At 53.7% G+C, this 24,291-nt stretch overlaps 3 protein-coding genes across 4 annotated transcripts; 2 read left to right on the forward strand and 1 right to left on the reverse strand.

Annotated features, from left to right (window-relative positions):
- Positions 1–3,259: 3,259 nt before the first annotated feature.
- On the forward strand, positions 3,260–7,544 carry SEPTIN1 (septin 1). The gene is made up of 11 exons (XM_080830602.1): positions 3,260–3,487; positions 3,663–3,753; positions 3,866–3,952; positions 4,179–4,302; positions 4,618–4,752; positions 4,848–4,965; positions 5,841–5,942; positions 6,080–6,179; positions 6,398–6,563; positions 6,807–6,897; positions 7,004–7,544. Exons 1-11 carry the CDS (start codon positions 3,485–3,487, stop codon positions 7,088–7,090), a joined length of 1,104 nt encoding a protein of 367 aa, XP_080686728.1. The 5' UTR covers positions 3,260–3,484; the 3' UTR covers positions 7,091–7,544.
- Positions 5,464–10,365, reverse strand: MYL11 (myosin light chain 11). 2 transcript variants are annotated; one of them, XM_080830603.1, is made up of 7 exons: positions 10,111–10,201; positions 9,378–9,473; positions 9,053–9,128; positions 8,752–8,856; positions 8,567–8,645; positions 8,014–8,062; positions 5,464–6,267 (listed from the first exon to the last, which is right to left on the reverse strand). In XM_080830603.1, the coding sequence occupies exons 1-7, from the start codon at positions 10,111–10,113 to the stop codon at positions 6,157–6,159; spliced, it is 519 nt and encodes a 172-aa protein (XP_080686729.1). In that variant the 5' UTR covers positions 10,114–10,201; the 3' UTR covers positions 5,464–6,156. The 2 variants fall into 2 exon arrangements, with proteins under 2 accessions (XP_080686729.1, XP_080686730.1); XM_080830604.1 differs by lacking the exon at positions 5,464–6,267 and adding an exon at positions 7,719–7,923 and having other exon boundaries at positions 10,111–10,365.
- A 3,442-nt stretch (positions 10,366–13,807) lies between these two features.
- On the forward strand, positions 13,808–24,283 carry TBC1D10B (TBC1 domain family member 10B). The gene is made up of 9 exons (XM_080830800.1): positions 13,808–15,003; positions 17,933–18,032; positions 18,330–18,437; positions 18,527–18,633; positions 21,626–21,740; positions 21,868–21,933; positions 22,102–22,291; positions 22,636–22,790; positions 22,892–24,283. The coding sequence occupies exons 1-9, from the start codon at positions 14,051–14,053 to the stop codon at positions 23,534–23,536; spliced, it is 2,439 nt and encodes an 812-aa protein (XP_080686926.1). The 5' UTR covers positions 13,808–14,050; the 3' UTR covers positions 23,537–24,283.
- Positions 24,284–24,291: the final 8 nt, after the last annotated feature.

A 24,291-nucleotide genomic window follows, 5' to 3' on the forward strand; every position in this document is an offset into this window, starting at 1 on the left:
TCATGCTCGCTGTAACTAGCGTTCTGTGGGAGCTCATCTCAAATGCTGGATACTGAACTAAGAGCTTTATATTCATTAGACTGTATAATCCCCATTGTGACCCTAAGAGGTACAACTATTAATTTAACATTTAACAGATAAAGAATTGAAGTCACAGAGAAGTAAAGGATGCACAAGATCACACAGCAAGATTGTAAATCTCTTAATCCTCTGACGGTGGGGGTGGGGGCGCGGGGAGACCTGGGTGGTTCAGTCATTAAGCATCTGCCTTCGGCTCAGGTCATGATCCCAGGACACTGGGATCTAGCCCAGCATTGGGCTCCCTGCTCCCCGGAGAGCCTGCTTTTCCCTTTTCCACTCCCCTGCTTGTGTTCCTTCTCTCGCTGTGTCTCTGTCTAATAAATAAATAAAATCTTTAAAAAAAATCCTCTGACCCTTGAACAACTTCTGAGTTTAATGTGGCAGGAGATTCCAATCCCCCATTTGGTAGATAAGGAAAGTAAGACCCAGAGAGGTCCTGGACTTGATGTCCAAGGTTACACGAAGGGGACAGTGATAGAAATACTGTGGAGTATTTCTATGTGGAGTATTTCTATGTGGAGTATTATTATGTGAGTAAGGACGGATATACACATGGCAACATGGATGGATCTTAAAAAATAGTGCAGAAGGGGGTACCTGGGTAGCTCAATCAGAACAGCATGCAATCTTGATCTCGGGGTCATGGGTTCAAGCCCCACATTGGGTGTACAGATTACTTTTTTAAAAAGCTTTAAAAAGTTTTAAAAAGATAGTGCTGAATGAAAAAGTTAACAAATATGTATTCATACATACATGTGTGTGTATATATATACACATATATATGTATGTATAAGACCATTTGTGTAAACATGTAATGTTACTACACATTTTTTTGAAATGTATATAAACCAAAAAACTACACACGAAGCACATTAGGGTGGTTGCCTTAGGGTGAGGGATAGGAACGAGCTACGATGTATACCAGTCTGTTCCAGCTGCCATAACAAAAAAGCACAGGCTGGGAGTCTTAAACAACAGACATTGATTTTTCTCATAGTTCTGGAGACTGGAAGTCTCAGCTCCCAGCGGCAGCAGGGCTGGTTTCTGGCCTCCTTGGGTGGCAAAGAACCACCTTCTCACAGTGGCTTTATGTGGTCATGTGGCCTTTCCTCTGCGCCTATGCAGAGATCACAGGTGTCTCTTCTTATAAGGACACCAGATCTATGGGATCAGGGGTCTTTACAACTTCATTTAACCTCAATTACCTTCCTCTTCTTCTTCTTTTTTTTTAGATTTTTAAAATTTATTTATTTATTTATTTACTTGACAGAGAAGGCGAGAGAGGGAACACAAGCAGGGGGAGTGGGAGAGAGAAAGCAGGCTTCCCGTTGAGCAGGGAGCCCGATGCAGGACTCGATCCCAGGACCCTGGGATCCTGACCTAAGCTGAAGGCAGATGCTTAACAACTGACCCACCCAGGTGCCCGCTCAATTATCTTCTTAGAGGCCCTCTTTCCAAGTCATATTGAGCGTTAGAGCTCCAGCACATGAATTTGAGACTGGGGCACGGGGGGAGACACATAATTGAGTCCACAACAGCGGGTAACAGAGAAATAATAAATAGAACCACAAGGAGTGGAAAAAGAAAATGAGGTTGGAGCAATAGACACGATCGAGCTCAAGCCAGGCCTTCAAGGCCCTAGGAGCATACTAGCTTTAGAGGCTCAGAGAGGTGACTCAGTTCATAAAGGCTAAAACCTACAGTTCATAAAGGGCTCGTGTATACAGCTGATCGGACTCCAAAGCTCATGGCATCCAAAACTACTCAGGAGTCCTGAAAACCAGGTGGAAATGTGTGTATTTCATTTTACCAGGAGAAAAATGGAGTTTAGAGAGGCAGTGACTCGCCCAAGGTCCCATAATAAGTGTGAGAACTGAGGTTTGCAGAGCTTTCTGCCTCCAAAGCATGGCTCCTTTTACATGTTTTGCTAGCCTTGGGCCATGACCAACTTCATTCACTCATTACTTCATGCACACATTCATCTAGGATATTACTTCCCCACACCTGCTTTGTGGCAGGCCCAGGGCAAGACACTGAGGATGTAGAAATGAAGAGGACATGGTCCATGACCTCAGAAAGCTCAGCCAGTAGAAAAGATAGCCAGATAAACAAATGCAAGCACTGGGGATAGGTCTGTGGAAGGTGTTGGAGAGTTTGGAGGAGGGCAAATGACTCTTCCTGGCATAATTGGGCAAGATTTCCTATCGGAGCAAGAAGAGATCTTGGAATCAAACCTTTGAAGGATCTGGAAGAGCAGAAGGAAAAGCTCAATGTGGACAGAGTGAAGGGTGTGGGCACTCTCCAAGGAGGAGTGAGGGATGGTTGATGAGGTCAGATGTGGAAAGCTCTGCCTGCCAGGCCAGAACTCAGAGTTAATTCTGAAGTTACTGGGAAGGCCCTGAAGGAGCTATATCAGGGGACGCCTTGGCCAGGATTCTAATGGAAGGTCTCTCTGGCAGTGATGTCCAAAGACTTGAAGTCCTTTTAAGAATCAGTTGCACAGGGGCGCCTGGGTGCTCAGTGGGTTAAGCCTCTGCTTTTGGCTCAGGTCATGGTCTCAGGGTCCTGGGATTGAGCCCCGTTTCGGGCTCTCTGCTCAGCGGGGAGTCTGCTTCCCCCCCCCCCACTCTCTGCCTGACTCTCTGCCTACTTGTGATCTCTCTCTCTCTCTCCCCCCACCCCGTGTCAAATAAATAATTAAAAAACTTTAAAAAAAAATCAGTTGCACAAAGGGTGCCTGAGGGGCTCAGTGGTTAAGTGTCTGCCTTTAGCTTACGTCATGATCTTAGGGTCCTGGGATCAAGCCCCAAGGTGAGCTCCCTGCTTAGCTGGGGGTCTGCTTCTCTCTCTCCCTCTGCCCCTCTCCTTTCCCCTCTTTCCCTATTCACGTGTAGAGTGCTCTCTCTCTCCCAAATGAATAAATAAAATCTTAAAAAAAAAAATCAATTGCATGAAAAAAAGAAAAAGAATCAGTTGCCCGAGCTAGTAAGGAAAATTGATGGCCCCCTCCATCTCTAATCCTATTATGACTTTTGGTCCACTTAGACCCTGGGAATTTTTTTTTTTAACCATCCCAGTCAAAGCCTTCATCTCACTTGTTAGAGACACCAATCTGCTTCCTTCCTCTCTGCCTACACCCCTCCCTCCCACCAGGGTGATGGGGCTACAGTAGGGGCTCGGAACAAGGGTGTGCAGAGAACTGAGGTGCCGAAGCTTCCCATGGGGGGGTAGCCAAAGGGATCCAGGAAGTGAGAACTCCAGGTATTCTTGGACTTGGCTTTCCCCACCCGTTTGAGCATCTCAGCTTCCTATACTGCCCGCCCCCTTATTTGCCACACTCAACTTCCTGCCCCACCAGAGGAAGTGGGGAGAGACAACAGGTGCAGCGACAGCTAGCAGGGTCATGGTGAGTCCTTCTGCCCCAGAATACAGGCATCTCTGCTCTCAACCCCCAACCCCCAGAGTAGCCAGGCTCAGGTCAAGCCACAGTAGGCTGACTTCTCTCCCGCGAGGGCAGGTTATCCTGCGGGCCCTGCCTGCCGCTCCCAGCAGCCTCATACTGTCTGTCCTCCCACCAACAGGACAAGGAGTATGTGGGTTTCGCCGCCCTCCCCAACCAGCTGCACCGCAAGTCCGTCAAGAAGGGTTTTGACTTCACACTCATGGTAGCAGGTCTGATGGGTTTTGGACAGGGGACCAGTGGTGGGGGCTGGGAGTGGGCTTCCTCCAGAGACCCTCGGTGTCTCCTCCCCTGACCAGGTGGGAGGGTCTGTCTTGTCTACAGGGGAGTCAGGCCTGGGAAAATCCACCCTCATCAACAGCCTGTTTCTCACCAATCTCTACGAGGACCGGCAACTGCCAGAGGCCAGTGGTAAGACCCTCCCGTCCTCTCCAGAGACTCTCTCTCTCCCATCCCCAGGCTGTGCTCTCTTTCTTTTCATTTGGCTCTTCCCCTGACTTTTGGGGGACTTGGGCAGCTCTCTGCTTTTCTCTGAGACTTCCCTGAAAAATGGGTGGGACAACTGTGATTCTGAGAAGGGAAATCAGTCCCGGCTCAGACCCTTACCCAGCTCCCTGGCCTCTCCCCATCCCCACAGCTCGCTTGACACAAACGCTGACCATTGAGCGTCGGGGTGTGGAGATCGAGGAGGGGGGTATTAAGGTGAAGCTGACCGTGGTGGACACACCTGGCTTCGGGGACTCCGTGGATTGCTCAGACTGGTGAGGGGCAGGGGAAGGAGCGGGGACTAAGCTGCCTGATGTGGCTTCTCTGTGAAGACGAGGGCTCAGTTCCAGGGCTGCCCTGGCCAGTCCCAGCCCCTGCCCTCCCCAGAAGGTGGGGCCTGCTTCTGGGGGCCACATGGCCCAGAGTGCCCGGTGCTTCCCGACATCTGACTACACCCTGCTGATCTCTCCTGATGTCTTTGGTTGGAGCCCAAGACACTAGTTCCCACCCCCATAGTCCTGGCTAGCCTTGCCCCTTCCTTGCCCTGCAGCCCCTCTTCTCTGACTGTACTCCCTTGCCCCACACCCCAGCTGGCAGCCGGTGGTGCGTTACATCGAGGAGCAATTCGAGCAGTATCTGAGGGATGAGAGCGGCCTGAACCGGAAGAACATTCAGGATTCCCGTGTCCACTGCTGCCTCTACTTCATCTCCCCCTTTGGCCGAGGGTCTGGGGGACACCTTGGGGGGTGGGGGTACTTGGGGAGGGGCAGGGAGGGTTTCTGTGGCCCAGGGCTGAGCCCTGACCAATCACTCCATGCAGGCTCCGGCCCCTAGATGTGGCCTTCCTCCGAGCAGTGCACGAAAAGGTCAACATCATCCCGGTCATTGGCAAAGCGGATGCCCTGATGCCGAAGGAAACCCAGGCCCTCAAGCAGAAGGTATGTCTGGTGACCTCTGGTTGCTTTGGTCCCATGTGAGGCCAGAAGTCATTATCACATCTGAGCTCGGCTTTGACTTCTTTGACCTTGGGATTGCCTTTGGGAAGCCTAAGGGGTCAAGCTACACTGTGGGAGAAAGTTTCCAAGGAAGGCTGAAGGAGCCACGTCCCTGGAGGCCCGGAATACAATCCCCAGACTGGATACTTGGCTAAGGCCTATTTGAGGGTGGTGGCAAAGACTTAATGACTCCTGTCATCCCTCCAGCCCTGGGAGGATGACCCGCCTTGTGACTTCAGAGGCCCCTCCCACTCTCTCTGCTTAGGCCTCTCTCTCCAGGGCCTTTGGTGTCTCCCTCATCTTACAATCTTTCCAGGCCTCAGTCATCCCCATTTGGGTGTCTTTGTCTCTTTTTCACCATCTATATCTCTCTCATTGTCTGAGATTTATTTTTAAGATTATTTCTTTATTTCTTTATTTTTGATTTCTATTTATTTTTTTAAGTAGGCTCCACACTCGGTGTGGAGCCCAACACGGAGCTTGAACTCACGACCCTGAGATGAAGGCGTGAGCTGAAAGCAAGCTGGATGCTTAACCCACTGAGCCAACCAAGTGCCCCAAGATTTTAAGTCATCTCTACACCCAATGTGGGGCTCAAACTCATAACCCTGAGATCAAGAGTCACATGCTCTACTGACTGAGCCTGCCAGGCGCCCCTCTGAGATTTTGGTTTGGGGCATCCTGTATGTTACCATCTCTTTCATGTCTTCCTCTCTGTCTCTGAGCACCGGGAACCTGCATCTCACTGGGTCCAGCCATGCAATGTCTGTAGCTCACAGCCTCTCTGTTTCTCACCATGTGTGCATGTCTCCTCCTAGATCCGGGACCAGCTGAAAGAGGAGGAGATCAATATCTACCAGTTCCCTGATTGTGACTCTGATGAGGATGAAGACTTCAAGAGGCAGGATGCAGAAATGAAGGTGCAGAGGCAAAGGAGGAAGGCGCAAAGAAGCGAGGGAGGCGGATGTGGAGGTGGAGGCTGACAATAAGTTTTCGGTGGGGTGCGGGGTTGGGGGTGGGAGTGTTCCAACGGTGATCCCTGACTCCTGCCTTCCAGGAAAGCATCCCTTTCGCAGTGGTTGGTTCCTGCGAGGTTGTGAGGGACGGCGGGACCCGTCCGGTGAGGGGACGCCGCTACTCCTGGGGTACCGTGGAGGGTGAGTAAGGTGGGCACGCCTTCTGAGGCCAACAGGGAGCCCAGAACGGCTCTGAGTCAACCGCATCCAACACATGAAGTCGGGAGTCCTAAGAGCCAAAAGAGGGGTCCTCGGATTTCAAACCCTCACCTAGACCGGGGGCAGGACTCGGGGCAGACCCGACCCGGCCAATAGGGCTGGACTCAAAGCTTCCTGACGCTCGCCGGTCCGCTCCGCAGTGGAGAACCCACATCACTGCGACTTCCTGAACCTGCGACGGATGCTGGTGCAGACCCACCTGCAGGACCTGAAGGAGGTGACCCACGATCTGCTCTACGAGGGCTACCGGGCCCGCTGCCTACAGAGCCTGGCCCGGCCTGGGGCTCGTGATCGGGCCAGTCGTAGGTGAGAGCCCGACCTGAGTCCCAGGGGCTCCCAAGTTCCGGCCCTCAAAGTCCCGGACCCGGCCCTCACCATCCGGACCACTCTCCCAGAATCTTTCCCCGCCCACTTTGCTTACCGCAACTGAAAAGACAGGGCCCTGCCTCCTAGACCCCAACCTCGCCCCACGCCCCCCCCCCCGCTTCTGCGACCCACAACGGAGTGTCCCGCCCTTGATTCCCTGTCCCTTTTCCCCCCGCCCCCTAGTAAGCTCTCCCGCCAGAGCGCCACAGAGATCCCGCTGCCCATGCTGCCTCTGGCAGACACCGAGAAGTTGATCCGCGAGAAAGACGAGGAGGTGAGCAAGGATCTCTCTCCTCCTCCTCCCCCCAAGGCCCCAAGTCCTCTTCGAAGTCCCTCTCTGGCCTCCCCGACCCCACGCCTACAATCTTGCTCCCGTACAGCTGCGCCGCATGCAAGAGATGCTGGAGAAGATGCAGGCCCAGATGCAGCAGAGCCAGACTCAGGGAGAGCAGTCGGACGCTCTCTGAGGACCCCGCCCCGCCCTGCTTTACCTCGGCTCCGCCCTCAGTCGGTCTCCTGACCAATCCTGGAGCCCCAGCCCGAGAGGCCCGCCTCGGCAGGCGGCTCGCGGGCTAACAGGTTTGCCCAGTCCCAAGTCTGTAGCCCCGCCTTTGGCCCCGCCCCAGCTTCCAGCCCCGCCCCTGGCCCCCACACCGCCGCTTTTCAATCAAGTTGTGACTTCAATAAAAGCAATTTCAGGGATGGAGTGCCTCTGTCTGTTCAAGTGTGGGACTCTTAATTTCGGCTCAGGGTCTGGGATCTAGCGGCCCTGGGCTCCCTGTTCAGCGGGGAGTCTGCTAGATATTTTCTCTCTCTCTCCCTTCTTCTGTACCGCCCCCCCCCCCGCCTTGCTCGCGCGCTTTCTCTAATAAATAAATCGGTAAATCTTAAATAATAAAAAATAAAACCAGTTTCCCTGAGGCCACGCGAGTCTTTCTTTCCCAGCGGGAATAAGTGGCGGGTGTAGCGGGTGGAACGGAACCGCCCCACCCAGACCTCTGGGCCACGAATCATTCATTTGTTGGGCGCTGGCTTCCTGCCGGGCGGTATTTCAGCCCCGCTGTCCCACCGGAGTCCCTCCCCCACAAATGCACTGAAGGCGCCACCGCTAAGAAACAGAGACCAGTTTAGTTTTATTAGAGTCGGGATGGGGGTGGCTGCAAGGCGTTGGCCAGCAGAGGCCTAAGAGGGTCCCCTACTCCTGGTCCTTGGCGTCACCATGCGTGATGACATAGCAGATGTTCTTGTAGTCTACGTTGCCTCCCACGTCGGGGGGGAAGGCTGCCCACATGTTCCTGATCTGGGGAAAGATGCAGGGGCATCTCCTACGGGTTCTATATGCTGCCCTCCCTCATCCCTCTGCTTCTCCCGGACCCCCTCCCCTGCTCACCTCTTCCTGGGAGAAGCGATCACACTGCGTGGTAAGCAATTCCTCCAGGCTGGAGAGAGGTGACATATGGGGAGTTGAGATTGGGCTTCGTGGTTCCTTTCCACTCCCTCCTACCTCATCTGGTTGCCATTCCTAGTATCAGCTTGAAAACCCTAGTCACTCTAGATCCCTCACTGGTCTTCCAAAGAGTCTGGCCTCCCAGTTTTTGCTCTTCCCCTCCTATATGTGCTGTGAAAATGTAACCCTATTGCCCATTTCCACAGTCCTAATTTTTCCCTTAGCCCCTCCATCACACCTAACATTTGGTAAGAATTTAAGGAGGCTTGGGCACCTGGATTAAGTCTGTTAAGCGGCTGCCTTCGGCCCAGATCATGATCCTGGGATCCTGGGATCCTGGGATGGAGCCCAGCTCAGTAGGGAGCATGCTTCTCCCTTTCTCCCTATCCCCACTATCCCCATGCTCTCTCAAACAAATAACATCTTAAAAAAAAAAAAAACTTAAAAAAAAATTAAGGAGGCTTTGTGTGTAAGAGAAGCTGGAAGGGTCACTTACAACTGCTTCTTGATAGTGCCCTTCCCCTCAGGGTCCAGGACCTTGAAGGCTCCAGTGATCACATCCTCAGGGTCGGCACCTGGAGGATCAGAAGGCACATGAAGCTGAATAGTCGTTGAAGGGTCTGTCCCTGAAAGGTCTGGGGAGAGGCAGCTGGGGGCTCAGACCCTGGACACCTCATTCACCTTTGAGCTTCTCTCCAAACATGGTCAGGAAGACGGTGAAGTTGATGGGACCACTGGCTTCCTTCATCATGGCATCTAGCTCCTCATTCTTCACATTGAGGCGCCCTGGAGCAGGGTGGGGGAAGCTGGAGTGGGGTCCCATGGCCAAGGGTTGATCTTCCCATAAATTCAGATCCTCCCACCCATTTTTCATCTGGGTGGACTGAGGCCCAACGTGGAGCTGGCAGGGCTGAAACCCAAGGCTTCTGAATTCCCAGTACTCGGAAGACTTGAATCTTTACAGGTGGGATAAGGGGCTCACCCATGGCTGCGAAGGTGTCCCGCAGATCTTCCTTGTCAATAATGCCATCCCGGTTCTGGTCAATTACCGTGAAGGCCTGTGGAAGGCAGGGGCAAGGAGAGGTTAGGTCCCCCGTGGCCAGGCTTCAGCATCTTTACCCCAGGCAGATCAGATTCTGGTCCCCAGCCAGCTGTTCCCTTGCATGCCAAATGGGGAGGGGAGCAAGGAGTTCTAAGCCCTTCCCCTCCCCCCAAACAGGTGCACATTCCAGGGAGGCAGTATTGGGGGGAGGGGTGGCAGGGGGTGCTTTTGGTCAGTCTTCAGTCTCCCTTCTCCCCTTACTCACCTCCTTGAACTCCTGGATCTGAGTCTGGTCAAACATGGAGAAGACGTTGGAGCTTCCACCCTCTGCCACTGCCCTTCTCTTGGCCTTCTTGGGTGCCTGGGGTTGGGGTGGGGGTGAGGAATGGGCAAAGGGGTCCATGAGCTAATGCCTCCTCCTCTTTGGAGGCAATGGATTAGATTCAGGGTTCTTTGAATTGAGTCATTTTAAAAAAGCAACGCTTCTGGTTTTAGGCTTTCCCCTCCTTATGACCTCTTTGCTGAGAGGACATGCTTTGGTGCAACCCCACATTCCTATCCTCCATCCTTCCCAACAAGCGGGACTCAACAAGTCCCCTTCTCAGTGCCCTGAGCTTGCCTCCTCTGAGTCCCAGACTCGCTGTGTGACCCTGATCTACTCACTCAATCTGTCTGAATCTCTGCTCTGTCATTTATAAAATGGGAGTTGGAATCCTTGCCTGACTGATCCCAGAGGGTTTTAGAAAGGGGGAGTGCAGGAAGCTATGGAGCATGCATTGAGAGGGATGGGTCTCCTGTGAGTGGAGAGTCTGGGCAGATGATCCTTGGCAGACTTAGGCAGATTTAGGACATCGTTCAGTATGCTCCTCATTAGCAATGCCAAGAAAAAGAGGATTCATCTGTTTCCTCTTACTGTACTGGGAATCGGCTACTTTCTTTTAAAAAGTGAGGCTGCCTTGAGGTCAGAGGGATCTGGGTAGGGGCTGGGGGATTCTTACCATGTCTTCAGTCTCCTGGGGGCAAGGCTGTGGCTCTGGCTGGAAAGGAGCAGAGTCAGCCTGTGCCGGTCCCTCTGGGGTTATATAGTCCTGCCCCAGGGAGCCCTCAACATACCAGGGTAACCTTAGCCTTGTGGGTGCCCACCCCAGTTACCAAAATAGCCCAGCTCAGGGCCTCTCCTTTCTTGGAGGGCCAGCAGCAGCTGGAGCCTAGGGAGGGAGGAGGGAGTGGGTCTTGGGATGCATGTCTCACTAGGACCTGGGCAGGAAAGGATGTTCTCTTTCCCAAAAGGGGGCTCGAATGTGCCAGAGTTCAGAGAGGAACCAAAGTGAGGTACAGTACTGGGAGAAAGATCGACCAGGCCCCTGTACCCCTGAGTGGGGTGGGTCCATATTTATTTATTTATTTGTTTGTTTGTTTGTTTATTTAAAAAACACTCCTTGTTTTGAAATTAACATTTTTCTGTTTCCATGTATTTGTATTTTTTTAAAAAGATTTTTATTTTTAGGCCATCTCTTCACCCAGCGTGGGGCTCAAACTTACAACCCAGAAATCAAGAATTGCATGCTCTAACCAACTGAGCCAGCCAGGCGCCCCATCCAGGTTGAAAGCCAGTAAAATTACTGAGGACTTACAGTATGCCAGGCACTGGGCTGTGCTTCATGGGTGCCCCTTGGCAAGCACAGCTCCCATTCCCATTGTGGGAGTTCACAGTCAAGTGTATGTATGTGTGTGGCATGATGGTAGAATTGAAAGGGAGACAACTGTCTGGGGAAGCTGAAGAATCAAGAAGGTCTTCTATATCCCCTCTGGTGGAGGCAGGGAGGATGTTTCAAGAAAAGATGCCAAGTATGGAATGACCCGGGAGAAAGAGGCTAGACTGCCCGGAGTAGAAAGCCTGCACTGTGATCTTGGGCTTTGTGCTTCAGCTCCCGGGGCCCTGTTTTCCCCTTCCCACAGAACCTGTGGCTAGGAACACTATTTGGAAACAATTTCATGAAATATAATCACTACAATTAATACTTATGCTTTGCCTTGGTGGACTTACAGCCTAGCTGTGGAGACAAGATAAAGGGAGAAAATGACATAATAGCTGATTAGGAGTACAGAAGTACAGGGCCCCTGTGTGGGAGTATGGGGATAACTTTATGAAGGCCGGGAGAAGTGAGTCAGGTGAAAGTGGAAGGGCGGGCATACTAAGCGGAGAGCACAGATGGACAGAGCCCTGGAGGAGTGAAAAATCACGTTGCCAGAATGGAGGAGAGGGTGCAAGCTGGAGACCGAGAGGGCTGAGGATTGAGACCTTGGGAACCTTGGAAAAGTCTGAAACAGAAGAACATAATCTAACGTGCATCTATAATCATTTCTTTGGATCCTATTGTGAAATTTGGAACTCAGAGGAGGGGGAGGTCAAAGCACTAAGAGGGACACTAGTTGGTCACCTCCTCCCAGGTGGCTGGGATGGCCAGTGGCTCCTTTCTCCCTTCCGGGCAAGAACCACCTCGGCTGACTGTGTGACTTTGAGGTACCCTCTCCCAGTGAAATAGTGGCTGAGGAAGCCCCAGGAGGCCCAGGTTGGCAAGTACACCCATCTCCTCCTTCTCTTGCTCCCTCTAGGACCCGATGTCCTGAGGAAGGTGCCTCCTCCCTTTGCCCTCCTCCAGGCTCATGCCAATGTCTCTAAGACATTTTCTTTTCTGGGCACTGGGGCTCAGCCACCTGTTGTCTCTAAGAAAAGAGAAGGAGCCACCCTAAACTTAGCAGCTGCCCTTGGCCTCCTACACTGGCTCCTCCCTGCCTCAATCGACAGCTGTCTCACCTTATACGGTTACCATGGGGGTCTAGGCCCAGGGAGGAGCCCACTCAATTCTGGGTTCTGCGAGGGGAGATAAACTCCAAAGAGGGGAAGGGGGAAAGTGCTCAGGTAGCTTGGGTCAAATGGAAAGTGAGGAAATTGAGGAGAAGGAGATCAGGAGCTGTATATCTAACTCAGACACTGAATGGAAATACACAGGATCTGGGTCTGAGCTGGGAGTGAGTAGCCTAAAAGAACTCAGAAACCAAGGAGGACCTGGGACATTGGGAGCTAGGCCTGACTGAAATTTCAGGAGATGGACCCTTTATGGAAATTGGGGCCCTCTAACCCTGAGGCTCAAAGGGATGGGGGTCAGAGAGAAGAGGGACTCCTAAAGTCAGGACTCTGTGTTTGTAGCCTGGGGGCTCATGAGATTGGGGTCTGCTTTCTCAGCAGAAAATGAGAGTATAGAGTATAGAGAGGTTTGGCAGTGATGGGAGAGGAGTTGATGGGTCCTAGATCCCCCAAAGAATAAGAACATAGATATAGGAATTCATGGTTTGGGGTCTAGGATACCCACTAGAATGGGGGGGGGCATTTGAGAGGAAGAGGTCCAAGGAATTAGAGCCTGGATTCTGGGGAGGAGCTGAGATAGATTGGGGGTGGGGTGCTGAGGAGAGGAACTTAGGGCTTGGGATTCCCATAGGAAATGGAGGATCCAGGGAGATGGGACGCTTAGAGGATTTGGGGGCTCTGGTTATAGTCGTATGGGCTTTGAATGTTGAGGCTGGTTGTGGGCCTAGATGAAAATTAGAGACAAAGTGAAGGTTGAGAGTACTTGATCAGGGCACTGGATCTCTGATAGGATCTCATACACCACCAGAGTGAGGCGGCTCTGGATGGAGAATGGGACCCCCGGGGGCGCTTGACTGGCTTAGTCGGTAGGGCTTGCGGCTCTCCATCTCAGGGTAAGTTCAAGCCCCACCTTGCTTACTTGAGAGAGAAAGAGAATGGCAGCCCAAAAAGGACTCAAGCAAAGCAGCGCGGCCCCCTTATTGGCTAAGGGCTGCTCTAATGTCCGTGGCCCCCGCCTGCTCTCGGCGCTGTCCCCAACTGTCACCTCCTCCTGCGCTTGTCTCCGGTTGTCACCGATATCCCTGGGCTGGCACCGCCTGCTGGCAACTCCCCTACCCTTTGGATGCTGCCATTGGCTGAGACAGCCGTCTATCTTCCCTCTCTGTTGCTAAAGTGAGGGAATACGCTCATTGGCTGACGATGCAAATTAATAGCAAACCTAGCCCGCCCACCCCCAGCTGTCATTCCTTCTTGACCTTCTTGGGAGACCTAAAGAATTCCACAGCTCTTCCTATTGACTGCGGTTGCTGTCTGTCACCGTCCAAAGAGACACCGCTGTCTGTCAACTTGCCCTCCTCCTACTCCCTCTTTTCATTGGCTCCCTTTTTACTGTTTCCAATGGCCGGGCTCGCCTATTCTCGCGCAGCACCCGCCTCCTTCCGCGGTCACTCACCCTTCAGCCATTTTTATTGGCCAGAAGGTTCAGCTTCCCGCTTTTCTATTAGTTATCTCTTTGGTTCCGCCTCCTCCTGCCTTCACTCGCCCTCTCATTGGTCTTATAGCCCTCTCCCTTCTCCATTTCCTCTTTCCAAATTACCCAGCCCCTTCCCACCGCCAACCCCACCCACCCTTCCAACCATTGGCAGAAACCCAGTTCCCTCTCTCCTATTATTCGTCCAAACACTCTGACGAGGCGGGAGAAAAAAAGGAGCGCGATGGGACTGCCCGCGCGCAGGCGTGAAACGCTGAAACGCTGGCCGCTTAGCCGGCACTGGGGCATGTGCGCAGGCGCGAGGTCGGCCGCTCGCCTGAAGCAGGAGGGAGGGGGCGGCAGCGAGAGAGCGCAAGGGGTGAGAGGGCGCGAGCGGGACCCCCGCGCCTGGCGCCCCGGGACCCCTGCCACGCCTCCGCGCTCCAGGCGGCGGCCGGCGCGCCGCCCCCGTCCCCGACGCGCGCCGGGCCGCGCCCTTATCCTTCTCCCCTTCCTTGGCGGGCGGCGCGGAGCGGCCTGAGGGGCGGCGCCTTCTGCGGCCGCCCCGGCGAGGGGATGTGAGGGTAGGCCCGCGGCCATGGAGACGGGCCCGGCGCCCCTGGTGGCCCCGCCGCGCCGTCATGGCGCCCCCGCGGCCCCCTCGCCGCCGCCCCGCGGCTCCCGGGCCGGACCCATCGTGGTGGTGGCCCCGGGGCCGCCAGTGACCACGGCCACTTCGGCCCCGGTCACCCTGGTGCCCCCCGGGGAGGCGCGGCCCGCCTGGGCACCGGAGCCCCCCCAGACGTCGGCCCCGGCTCCGGCCCCGGCCTCGACCGTCACGAGCAGCACAGTGGTGGTGCTGACTCTGGAGGCCTCACCCGAAGCCGCGAGGGCGCAGGTCTCCCCTGGCTCAGAACCCCCGGTGCCCGCGGCGGTGGCAGGAACCGAGATGTCCATGGCTTTGGGCCCGGGGCCTGACTCGTCGAAGGCGGAGGAGGCTAGACCCTCCCCCGTCCCTGGACCAGGTACCCCCACCGGGACCCCCACCAGGACCCCTTCCAGAACGGCTCCTGGGGCTCTGATCGCCAAACCCCCGCTTGCCCCCAAGCCGGGAACCACAGTTGCCTCAGGAGTGACTGCGCGGGTTGCAGCAGTGACAGCAGGACAGGTGACAAGTGGACATGGAGCTGCAGCAGCAACATCAGCATCAACTGCACAGGCTCCAGAGGACCCCTCAGGGCCTGGCCCGGGCCCTTCGGGGACGTGTGAGGCTCTGGTAGCTGTCGTGACGGTCACCCCTGCTCCGGAGCCTGCTGAAAACTCTCAGGACCTAGGCTCCACGTCCAGCCTGGGACCGGGCATCTCTGGGCCTCGAGGGCAGGCCCCGGACACTCTGAGCTACTTGGACTCTGTAAGCCTCATGTCTGGGACCTTGGAGTCCTTGGCAGATGATGTGAGCTCCATGGGCTCAGATTCGGAGATAAACGGGCTGGCCCTGCGCAAGACGGACAAGTATGGCTTCCTTGGGGGCAGCCAGTATTCGGGCAGTCTGTGAGTACCCAGTGGGCATCCAGTGGGACTGCTTCAGGGAAGCAGAGGTTGGGGAGGAGGAAATGATACACCTTGCCCAGACTCTGTCAGCCCAGCCTCTTCTGAGGCTCCAGGGGAGTGGCTCCAGCAGAGGAGTGAGATACTCCGTGTTCCCTCTCAAGCCTAGAGCATCCTGAGGTTTTGATGGCACTTGCATGTTAGAATTTCAGACCAGGTGTCAGGAGTTCTGGGTTGGAGCTGTGCTTTTAGTGTGTCGTGTGCTCTTGAGCTGATGTCTTCCCTATTTCTGTGCCTCGGTTTCCTTCTCTATAAAGTGAAAGGTTGAATGACACAATACCTAAGGTCGTCCCAGGTCCTTGATGCGAAACTCCAGCTATGGGCCAGATATTCTGAAAAGCTTGGCTGGGCAGGGGTTGTGGGAGAGATCTTTGGTCCCTGAGGGGGAAGGAGGGATGCAGGCGTCTCCCCTCCCCCATAGCCCTAAGTCTGATGGGGTGGTGCAATGGGGAAGTCGTGGATGGAGGGGAGACCCTGAAGGCAAGGCTCTTCTGCAGAACAGAGAAGGGCAGTCTTATGTTCTTACTTAAGGAAAGGGGTTGGGGGAGGCCTCTTCCCCATTTCCTCATCTCCCCAGCCCGGCTTACTCTTTCCTAGTTCCCTCCAGGGGCCTGAGTCACTCCTGATGTAGGAGTGTGATTGCCTCTGACTTCTTCCTTCCCTCTCTCCGGATCCTGCGCATTGTTCCTGTACCCCTGTCACCTGCTGGTCAGTTCAGCCTCCAGCATCACCTGAGCACCCAGGTGCCAGACCTGTGCTGGGTACTAGGGATAAAATAGTCGTTTCAAGGCGCTCATCATCTAGAGGGAGAAACAAATGCTTAAAGAGTTGGTTTCAATATGTGTTAGGTTTAGCCTAGAGATCATCACAGGATTTTCTGAGCATCTAGGGAAGGGGCCCACTCAGAAGTCCGCTGAGGCTCGTCCGAATGCTGAAGAATGAATAGGATTTAGTTGTGTATGTGCGTGTTGGGGTGGGGGGCACCTGCCTGGGGTTGGGGGAAACACTTGGGAGGATAATCTAAGCATGTTTTATAATCCAACAAAAATAGGAAATCTTTGAGCACGAACATTCATGGTCTTAGGAAGGCACCGAAGTTTGACCTTGGTGTTTTCCCATGCACAGAGCCGAGGCATTGTTGTACCCAATTTATAGGTGAAGAAACAGGATGGAAGTAGTTAAGTGAATTACCCCACTCACATCTGGATCTGTGTGATGGGCTTCTGGTCAGTACTATGCTGCCCTAGGGAACTTGGATTGAATTGGATTTTAATGAGCCCCCCTTGTATGCCAGGCACCGTGCTGGTTGCTGTTTCTATGCTTTGTAATTTTGTCCCTCTAAAATCTATCATCTGTGCTGGAGGAACATACTTCTGAAGCAAAACTGACTGAGGCACATGTTACCCTAAAAGCTTGTAGTGGCTCCCCACTGGACACAGGATAAAGTCCCAAGTGCTTTATTCTGCAGATCGGCTCCTTAGTTTCTGGCTTTGCCAGCCTTTCTGGTCTTCTCTCTCACCACTCCTCACCATGTACTTAGTCCTGTGGTCCTGTTGAACAGATGGATTGTAGTCTTTCCCCCTTCCTACTCAGGCTTTCCCACCTGCCAGGAATGCCTTTCTCCCCCTTCTTGTCTTAGTATGTTCTGTTTAGTCCTTCATGGCTTACAACTCGATGTCTCCTCCTCCAGGAAGCCTTTTCGAATATCCATTGCTCCTACTCCAGTCGGTGTCTCTTCTGTGCAATTTTTATCATTGCCTTTCCCATACCACATTGTAATTATCTCCCTTGCAAGCTTGTGACCTTCTTGAGGGCAGGAAAGATATTATCTTATTCTTCTGATCCTTAGCAGAGTTTGGAACTGACTTTTGATGGAAATTAATGAAAGGTGTTTAAGGGGCTCCTAAGACAAAAGAAACTAATATTTAATGAGCCCTTCCATTTACCAGTCCTTTATATAGTTTCTCAGTAATCCTCTCATAACTTTGTGATGTAGGTGGTGACATCCCTTTTTTATTGAAGAGGAAGAGACTCAGGTTATCACTTGCCAAGATTCCCCAACTTCTAATGGATGGAACTTGGATTTGAGCTCAGGTCTGTCTGGAAACTCAAGCTCTTTCTTCCATTCCACTCACCTCCTGGTGCTGGCTCCTACAAGTAACTGTTTCAAGACTCATGGGGCATCTTGAGTGTGAGGCTGTGACAGAACGGTGGGCAAACCGTGGAGGGAAAACTTCATGTGCTTGGGAATCGAGGGTGATTGCAGGAAGGAGGAGGTAGAGGGGATTGTAGATGGCCAAGGAGATCTCAAGAGTCTGATAGGAGGAAACTCAGGTAGTTGCTTCTAAGGAGCAGAGAAATATATTTGTTCTGTATTTTATTTTGTGGATAATTATTGTTGTTACTGAGCACTTGCTGTTTGCTACCTCCTATAACCTCCCCATCTTACAAATGCCGAAATTGAGGCTCAGAATTCAGTGACTTGCCCAAGGTCACACAGTGAATGAGTGGTAAAGCTAGAACTTGGACCCAGGTCTCATGCAAAGTGTGATTTTTAAATATTCTGTACCCTACCCCCCAAACTTGTATGTGCCATAAGCAGGATTTGAACACACTCAGCATGCATAGAGATCCACCATGAGAGCTCAACCTTTGTATAGAGATTCCTTCCAAAGAGAAGTCTTTTCAGTGTGGTGAGCAAGGCTCTTGGATGGTGAAGTGGCCAGATGTCCTGATGGCTTGGTAGCTCACAAAATGCTTTTGCATCCAGTCTCTCATTTGAAAGTGGGGAGGTGGCCTGCTTCAGTTCTGCCAGCAGTCCATGTTTTACACTACTGCTTCTGACCCCTTCCATGCTCCCTTCATCCTGCAGAGAGAGCTCCATTCCTGTAGATGTGGCTCGGCAGCGGGAGCTCAAATGGCTGGAGATGTTCAGTAACTGGGATAAGTGGCTGTCACGGCGTTTCCAGAAGGTTTGGAAGGCTGAGTGGTGGGCAGGCCAATGGGGCAGGTTGGGGAGGGGGCAGGGAGGGCTCGTGTGCTCCGGGGAAGCCATATTAGTTCTTGCTCTCTAGACCACATTGGGGGCAGGTGGTACTTGGGCCTGGGGGGAGGAGCAGCTTTGATGATAGAAGGCCAGGCCAGGTCCAGTGGAGTCCAGCCAATGGGATGTGTGAGGGGTGTGCCAGGAAGCCTGAGGACTGCTGGGGGAAAGCCTGGAGGCTCTGCCAGCCCCTGGAGCTACTGCCCTGCCCGCCGTTCTGTCTTAGGTGAAGCTGCGCTGCCGGAAGGGGATCCCCTCTTCCCTCAGAGCCAAGGCCTGGCAGTACCTGTCCAATAGCAAGGAACTCCTGGAGCAGAACCCTGGCAAGTTTGAGGTGTGTCCAGGGTATGGGGATGTGACATGGTGTGAAGGGTATCATCAGTCCCCCCAGATCCTGAGATCATCCCTGCTGTCCCATTGCAGGAGCTGGAACGGGCGCCTGGGGACCCTAAGTGGCTGGATGTGATTGAGAAGGACCTGCACCGCCAGTTCCCTTTCCATGAGATGTTTGCTGCTCGAGGGGGGCATGGGTAAGATGGCCTGACCACATGGGTCAGTCAGCAAACATTGGTAGAGGGCTCCAGGTGGATACAGGGCTGGGTTGAAAGCGGTTCTTGCTCTCCAGGGCTTGTAGGAGAGTGGTGCTTAATGGGCTGAGTGTCAAGCCATATTGAAGGAAACGTCCTGGGAGGAAGATTCTGACTTGGAATCCTGGGGGACTGCTGGAGGGGGGACAGGAGGGCACAACAACAACATACCGAAGAGGTCGCATTTGAACTGGGTTTTGAAGGATAGATGGGAGCAGAGCAGGGGGCAGGTTTTTCTTGGCCGGGGGTTTATGTAAGCTCTGTCTGGGATGTGCAGTTGGGTAGAGCTGAGGCTGGAGAAGCAGTTTAGGGCCAGGTCACCAAAGGCCCTTAAAAACTTGCCAGGCACTTGTACTTTTGTTGTATATACTAGGCTTCCCCGAGATGTGTATATATTAGTCCTTAGTAATATGCAGGATGGTATTAAGTGGTTCTCAGGTGGACTTTCTTCTTTAGTTGGTTCATCTTTTCAGCAGATACTTAACTCCTGCTATCTGCCAGACACTGATCTAGCCACAGATGACAGCAGTTAACAAGAGACAAAAACTCCTGCCCTTATGTGGCTTATTACATTTTAGTGGTGATAGACAATACATAAGGAAGCCAAAGAAAAAGTATGTTGCATGTGAAATGGTGGTAAGTATGAAAGAGGAGTTTAAAACAAGAAAGGGGAATAGAGAATGAGAATGGAGATGGAGTTACAAGTGATCTGATCTGTGTTTTAAAAGGATCATTCTGACTGCTGTGCTGAGAATAGACTATAAGGAGACAAGGACAAAAGCAGAGAGACCTGTTAGGAGGCCATTTCTGTAATCCAGGAGCGAGATCATGATAGATAGACCAGAATGGTAGCCGTGGAACTATGAGGAGAAGTAGCTGGGTTCTGGGTATATTCTGAAGGTAGAGCCAAAAGGATTTGCCAGTGGATCAGATGCAGAGTAAGAGGGAGCGAGTGAGAGCAGGAAGAGCGAGTGAGCGAGCGAGAGAGTACAATTAAGGCTGACTCTGAAGGTTTTGGGCCTGAAAAACAAGAAAAATTGAATTGTTATATATTGATGTGGATGGGGAAAATGGGGGAAATGAAGTTTAAGGGGTACGTCAGGAGCTCAGTTATGGAATATGAGGCTTGAAATGCTGATTGGCTGTCCAGATGGAGATGCCAAGTCAGTTGGATGGGTGTCTGCTATATCCAAGTCTGGGACTTGGGGAGAAGTTTAAAGTGAAGGTAAGCTGGAGATTGAAAGTTGTCAGCTTCTAGATGGGACTAAATCTCACCCATAGGACTGGATGAGATCATCAGAGCAGCAAGTGTAGATATAAAAGGAAGCTCAAAGAGCATTTTCAGGAATGGGAAGATGAGAACGAACCAACAAGGGAGACTAGAAACAGAAGCTGGAGAGGTAGAAGGAAAACCAGGGCAGTATGATTTCTGGAAGCAAATTGAAGAGGGGTTTCAGGTCCAGCTGTTTGAAATCCTGCTGATGAGTCAAGTAAAGTCAAGTCTGCAGATTGACCTCGGGACTCAGCACAGTGGAGGTCATTGGTGACCTTGATAAGAGCCATTTTGTGCGGGGCAGTGGGTTAAAGCCTGACTGGAGAATGGGAGGAGAGAGCTTGATGACAGCGAGTCTGTACCCTGAAGTTTTGCTGAGTAGGTAAGGAGTGAAATGATGTGGTGTTTGGAGGGGGCAGGGGGTGGCCAAGAGACATTTTTTTTAAGCAAGAGGAAATAACATGTTGGTATGCCAATGGGAATGATCTAATAGGGAGAGAAAATCTGATGGTGCAGGAGAGGTGGGAGCTTGCTGGGGTGATGGCCCGTGTAGGTGAGGGCTGATGGGGTGCGGTACCCAAGAGGAAAGGCTGTGTTTGGCCAGGATTACAGACATTTCACCCAGAGCCACAGGGGAGAAAACAGGGACACATGCAGGTAGGTAGGTGAGTGAAGCATGGGAGCTTGTGGGCATTTCGTGTTTATTTGAATAGGTATTAGATAAAATAACTAGTGCGTCCAACCTGTCATTTCATGGATGCCATTGCAAAGCGGAGAAAAAAAATACTAAGTGAAAAATAGCGGGGAGGTATGCAAATGAAGCACAAATGAAGATCACACTTCAGTGACTAAATTTTGGGATAGAAGAGGTCATTTTTTATGTTTTTCTGGGTAAGAAATGAGGGTTTGTGCTACGGAATGGCTGCGGAGGCCGAAGGAACAGGCACGAATGAAATTCAAGAGGTAGTGTTGAGATTTGGTGATTAGCCACTGGAACTGATGAAGGCCTCTCTTTTCCAATGTGGGGCTGACAGAATGGGATTCCCAGACGCAGTGATGGTGCACCTTCAAGAAAGAGGAGCGGGGTCTAGGGCAGAGACTTTATCCTTTTGGTTGCAGAGACAGGAGAAAGTTCTGAGGCACAGCCGGCTTCCTAGGCCTTCATCAAGAACCAGGGCCCACTGGACATAGTGGTGGGGACCTGACAGTCCAATGAGGCAGATGAGGTGGGCCCTGCCCTGGGAGAGCCCCTGCCCTAGGGTGCTTAAAGCATTCAGACAGTGTGACAGGAGGGCTGATGCTGCAGGCAGTGGAAGCTTCCCGAAAAAGGTGACCTTGAAGGTCTACGGGATGGTGGCAGATGAAAAGGGAGAGAGAGCACAGCCTGTGCGGGGGAATGGGTAGGGAACATGTGGGGTGTGCAGGCAGGGTGGGAGGCTGGAGCCTGGAATGCTTTGGTTATGGTCGGAGTCTTTGCCTTCATCTCAATGGGCAGCACTAGGAACGTCAGTGGAGGCATGTGGTGGCAAGGCTCTGAGGTTAATCTGGAAGTGGGTCTAGGCAGGGTCTGGAATGGGGCTGGCTGGGGGGAGCAGGCTTAGTTTGGGGCAGAGAGCCCCCAACTCCTGTGATTGCCCCCATCGTCATCCCCAATACCCACAGGCAGCAGGACCTGTACCGAATCCTGAAGGCCTACACGATCTACCGGCCCGATGAGGGCTACTGCCAGGCCCAGGCCCCTGTGGCTGCCGTGCTGCTCATGCATATGCCTGCGGAGGTCAGCATACCCTGGTCCTGGGAGGGGAGGGCCCGGGAGGACCTGGGCCTGCGGCGGCGATCGGGGAGCACTCTACTCCCTGTTTCTCAGGCCCCATCTCTCCCCCGCTTGCTCTTGCCCTCCTCAGCAAGCTTTCTGGTGCCTGGTGCAGATCTGCGACAAGTACCTCCCCGGCTACTACAGCGCAGGGCTGGTGAGTGTGCGAAGGCTGGGGCGCCCCAGGCTGCGGGGGGGTCCTTGTCCTGCCCATTTGTCCCTCTGCTCTGCGCCTCTCCCACTGAAGTGAGGATCCCCACCCAGGGACAGGGCTACCCTGAGGGGGTCCCCGTCGACCCCCTCTCATGGCTTCTCCCGCCGGCAGGAGGCCATTCAGCTGGACGGAGAGATCTTTTTTGCACTGTTGCGCCGGGCCTCCCCGCTGGCACACCGGCACCTGCGGCGGCAGCGCATCGACCCTGTGCTCTACATGACCGAGTGGTTCATGTGCATCTTCGCCCGCACCCTGCCCTGGGCGTCTGTGCTGCGTGTTTGGGACATGTTCTTCTGTGAAGGTACTTCTGCACCCATTCAGCCCACGGCGGGGCCTGGGGTTTCCACAGTGGCTGCCAGAAAGGGGCGTGCTGCCGGGAGGTACGTAGGGGCCTTGGCTTCCCTGTACACGGTGTGGGGGCCGGAGAAACTGGGGACCGGTCTTGGCTCTGCCATCAGCCCGAAGCCTACTCTCCCTCCCGGGAACCTGAAACCCAAGGCAGCTCCTTTCCCTCCATGGGGCCTCCATTTCCTCATCTGTGAGGACGGCAGTAAGCTGGGCATAGGGCCTGCAGGTCCCTTCTAAATGGGACGGACTGCAATTCCAGCCCTGATCGCTTGTGCTGTGTTTTTTCCGCCCTCCCAGGCGTCAAGATCATCTTCCGGGTGGCCCTGGTGCTGCTGAGGCACACGCTGGGCTCAGTGGAGAAGCTGCGCTCCTGCCAGGGCATGTACGAGACCATGGAGCAGCTGCGCAACCTGCCCCAGCAGTGCATGCAAGAGGACTTCCTGGTGCACGAGGTAGGCCACGGCGGCCCAAGGCCACGGCACCTGCTTCTGCCTGTCCCCGCCCTCCCCTTCCCCTTCCCCTGCATCCTACTACCCAGTCCTTCTCGGTCTAGGTGACCACCCTCCCAGTGACGGAAGCACTGATTGAGCGAGAGAACACGGCCCAGCTCAAGAAGTGGCGGGAAACCCGGGGGGAGCTGCAGTATCGGCCCTCTCGGCGACTACATGGCTCCCGGGCCATCCATGAGGAGCGGCGGCGACAGCAGCCACCCCTGGGCCCCTCTTCCAGCCTTCTTAGCCTCCCTGGCCTCAAGAGCCGAGGTTCCCGGGCAGCTGGGGGGGCCCCCTCTCCACCCCCTCCTGCCCGCCGGGCCAGTGCTGGGCCTGCCCCAGGGCCTGTGGTCACCGCTGAGGGACTGCATCCATCCCTTCCTTCACCTACCGGCAACAGCGCCCCACTGGGTCCCAGCAAGGAGACTCGAAAGCAGGAGAAGGAGCGGCAGAAACAGGAAAAGGAACGTGAGAGGGAGCGGCAGAAACAGGAGAAGGAACGGGAGAGGCAGGAGAAGGAGCGCCAGAAGTGGGAAAAAGAGCAGGAGAAGGAGCAACAGAGGCAGGAGAAGGAGCGACAGAAGCAGGAAAAGAAGGCCCAAGGCAGGAAGCTCTCTCTGCGTCGAAAGGCAGATGGGCCCCCGGCCCCCCAGGATGGTGGGGACAGGTCCTCGGCATCTGAGGCCCGGCAGGATGCTTACTTCTGACCTCTGTCTTGGGGCTGGACTGCATGGCCTCCCTCTTCCTTAGTCAAGAGCAGGCCCGGCCTGGGGCAGCCGTGAACAAGTCTGGAGCCCATCACCTCCAGTTGGGCCCAGCTGGGGTCTCTGTCACTCCTGCCCCAATTCCCTCTGGGGTCCGTCCCAGGTGCAGTCCTGATTGGCCATTTGTCACCGCGGAGGTGACTTGGCAATGGGAATCAGCGGTTTTCAGATTCTTATACCAGTTGCTCCCCTAATCCGTGAGTGGAGCTGGGTTCCTTTTTCCCTTCTTCAGCTCTGCCGGTCTCCCCCTCTTCCTGCCTGGAGGCCAAGGCTCTCCTCGCTCTACTTCTGGACATCTCTGTTGTAATTATGTACAGAGGACCTGGTGGGTCCAGGGTGGGTGTGTTTGCTCTATCTTCTGTCCTTTAGTTCTCCTTCCACAGTGTTTTTGCGCTCATTTATTTAAAGGGACATGGGCTGGAACAGGAAATGTCCCCCCTCTCCCCACCTGCCATCCTCCTTGCTCTCTTTCCTCTTCACCCACCTTCCTGTGTGTTCTCAGGCTTCGCCTGCTTTGTCTCCACCAGGATCCCCACCTTTCGCCTTGTTTCCCCTCCAGCCCCTATCTGGGGAAGGGGTCTTCCCTTGAGCTCCAGGGGGTGGAACCCAATGTTTACATTCTCTTCTGTCTCTGCTCCCACCCTGTGCGGCGCTTTGAGGAATCAGAAAAGAACCTGCTGTTGTACCTGGGCTTGTCT

The sequence above is a fragment of the Martes martes genome (genome assembly GCF_963455335.1).
Source record: "Martes martes genome assembly, chromosome: 18".
Classification (NCBI taxonomy): Eukaryota; Metazoa; Chordata; class Mammalia; order Carnivora; family Mustelidae; genus Martes; species Martes martes.

What these genes read in the sequence shown, in the direction of transcription:
- SEPTIN1 (XM_080830602.1), top strand. An exon ending in CTTCACACTCATGGTAGCAG is followed by an intron (nt 3,754 to 3,865) that starts GTCTGATGGGTT and finishes TCTTGTCTACAG; the next exon opens with GGGAGTCAGGCCTGGGAAAA. An exon ending in GGCAGGATGCAGAAATGAAG is followed by an intron (nt 5,943 to 6,079) that starts GTGCAGAGGCAA and finishes CCTGCCTTCCAG; the next exon opens with GAAAGCATCCCTTTCGCAGT.
- TBC1D10B (XM_080830800.1), top strand. Translation starts at nt 14,051, where the DNA reads ATGGAGACGGGCCCGGCGCCCCTGGTGGCCCCGCCGCGCCGTCATGGC. An exon ending in AGAACCCTGGCAAGTTTGAG is followed by an intron (nt 18,438 to 18,526) that starts GTGTGTCCAGGG and finishes GTCCCATTGCAG; the next exon opens with GAGCTGGAACGGGCGCCTGG. An exon ending in GCTACTACAGCGCAGGGCTG is followed by an intron (nt 21,934 to 22,101) that starts GTGAGTGTGCGA and finishes TCCCGCCGGCAG; the next exon opens with GAGGCCATTCAGCTGGACGG.
- MYL11 (XM_080830603.1), bottom strand. An exon ending in AGATCCAGGAGTTCAAGGAG is followed by an intron (nt 9,129 to 9,377) that starts GTGAGTAAGGGG and finishes TGCCTTCCACAG; the next exon opens with GCCTTCACGGTAATTGACCA. An exon ending in GTTTGGAGAGAAGCTCAAAG is followed by an intron (nt 8,646 to 8,751) that starts GTGAATGAGGTG and finishes CTGATCCTCCAG; the next exon opens with GTGCCGACCCTGAGGATGTG.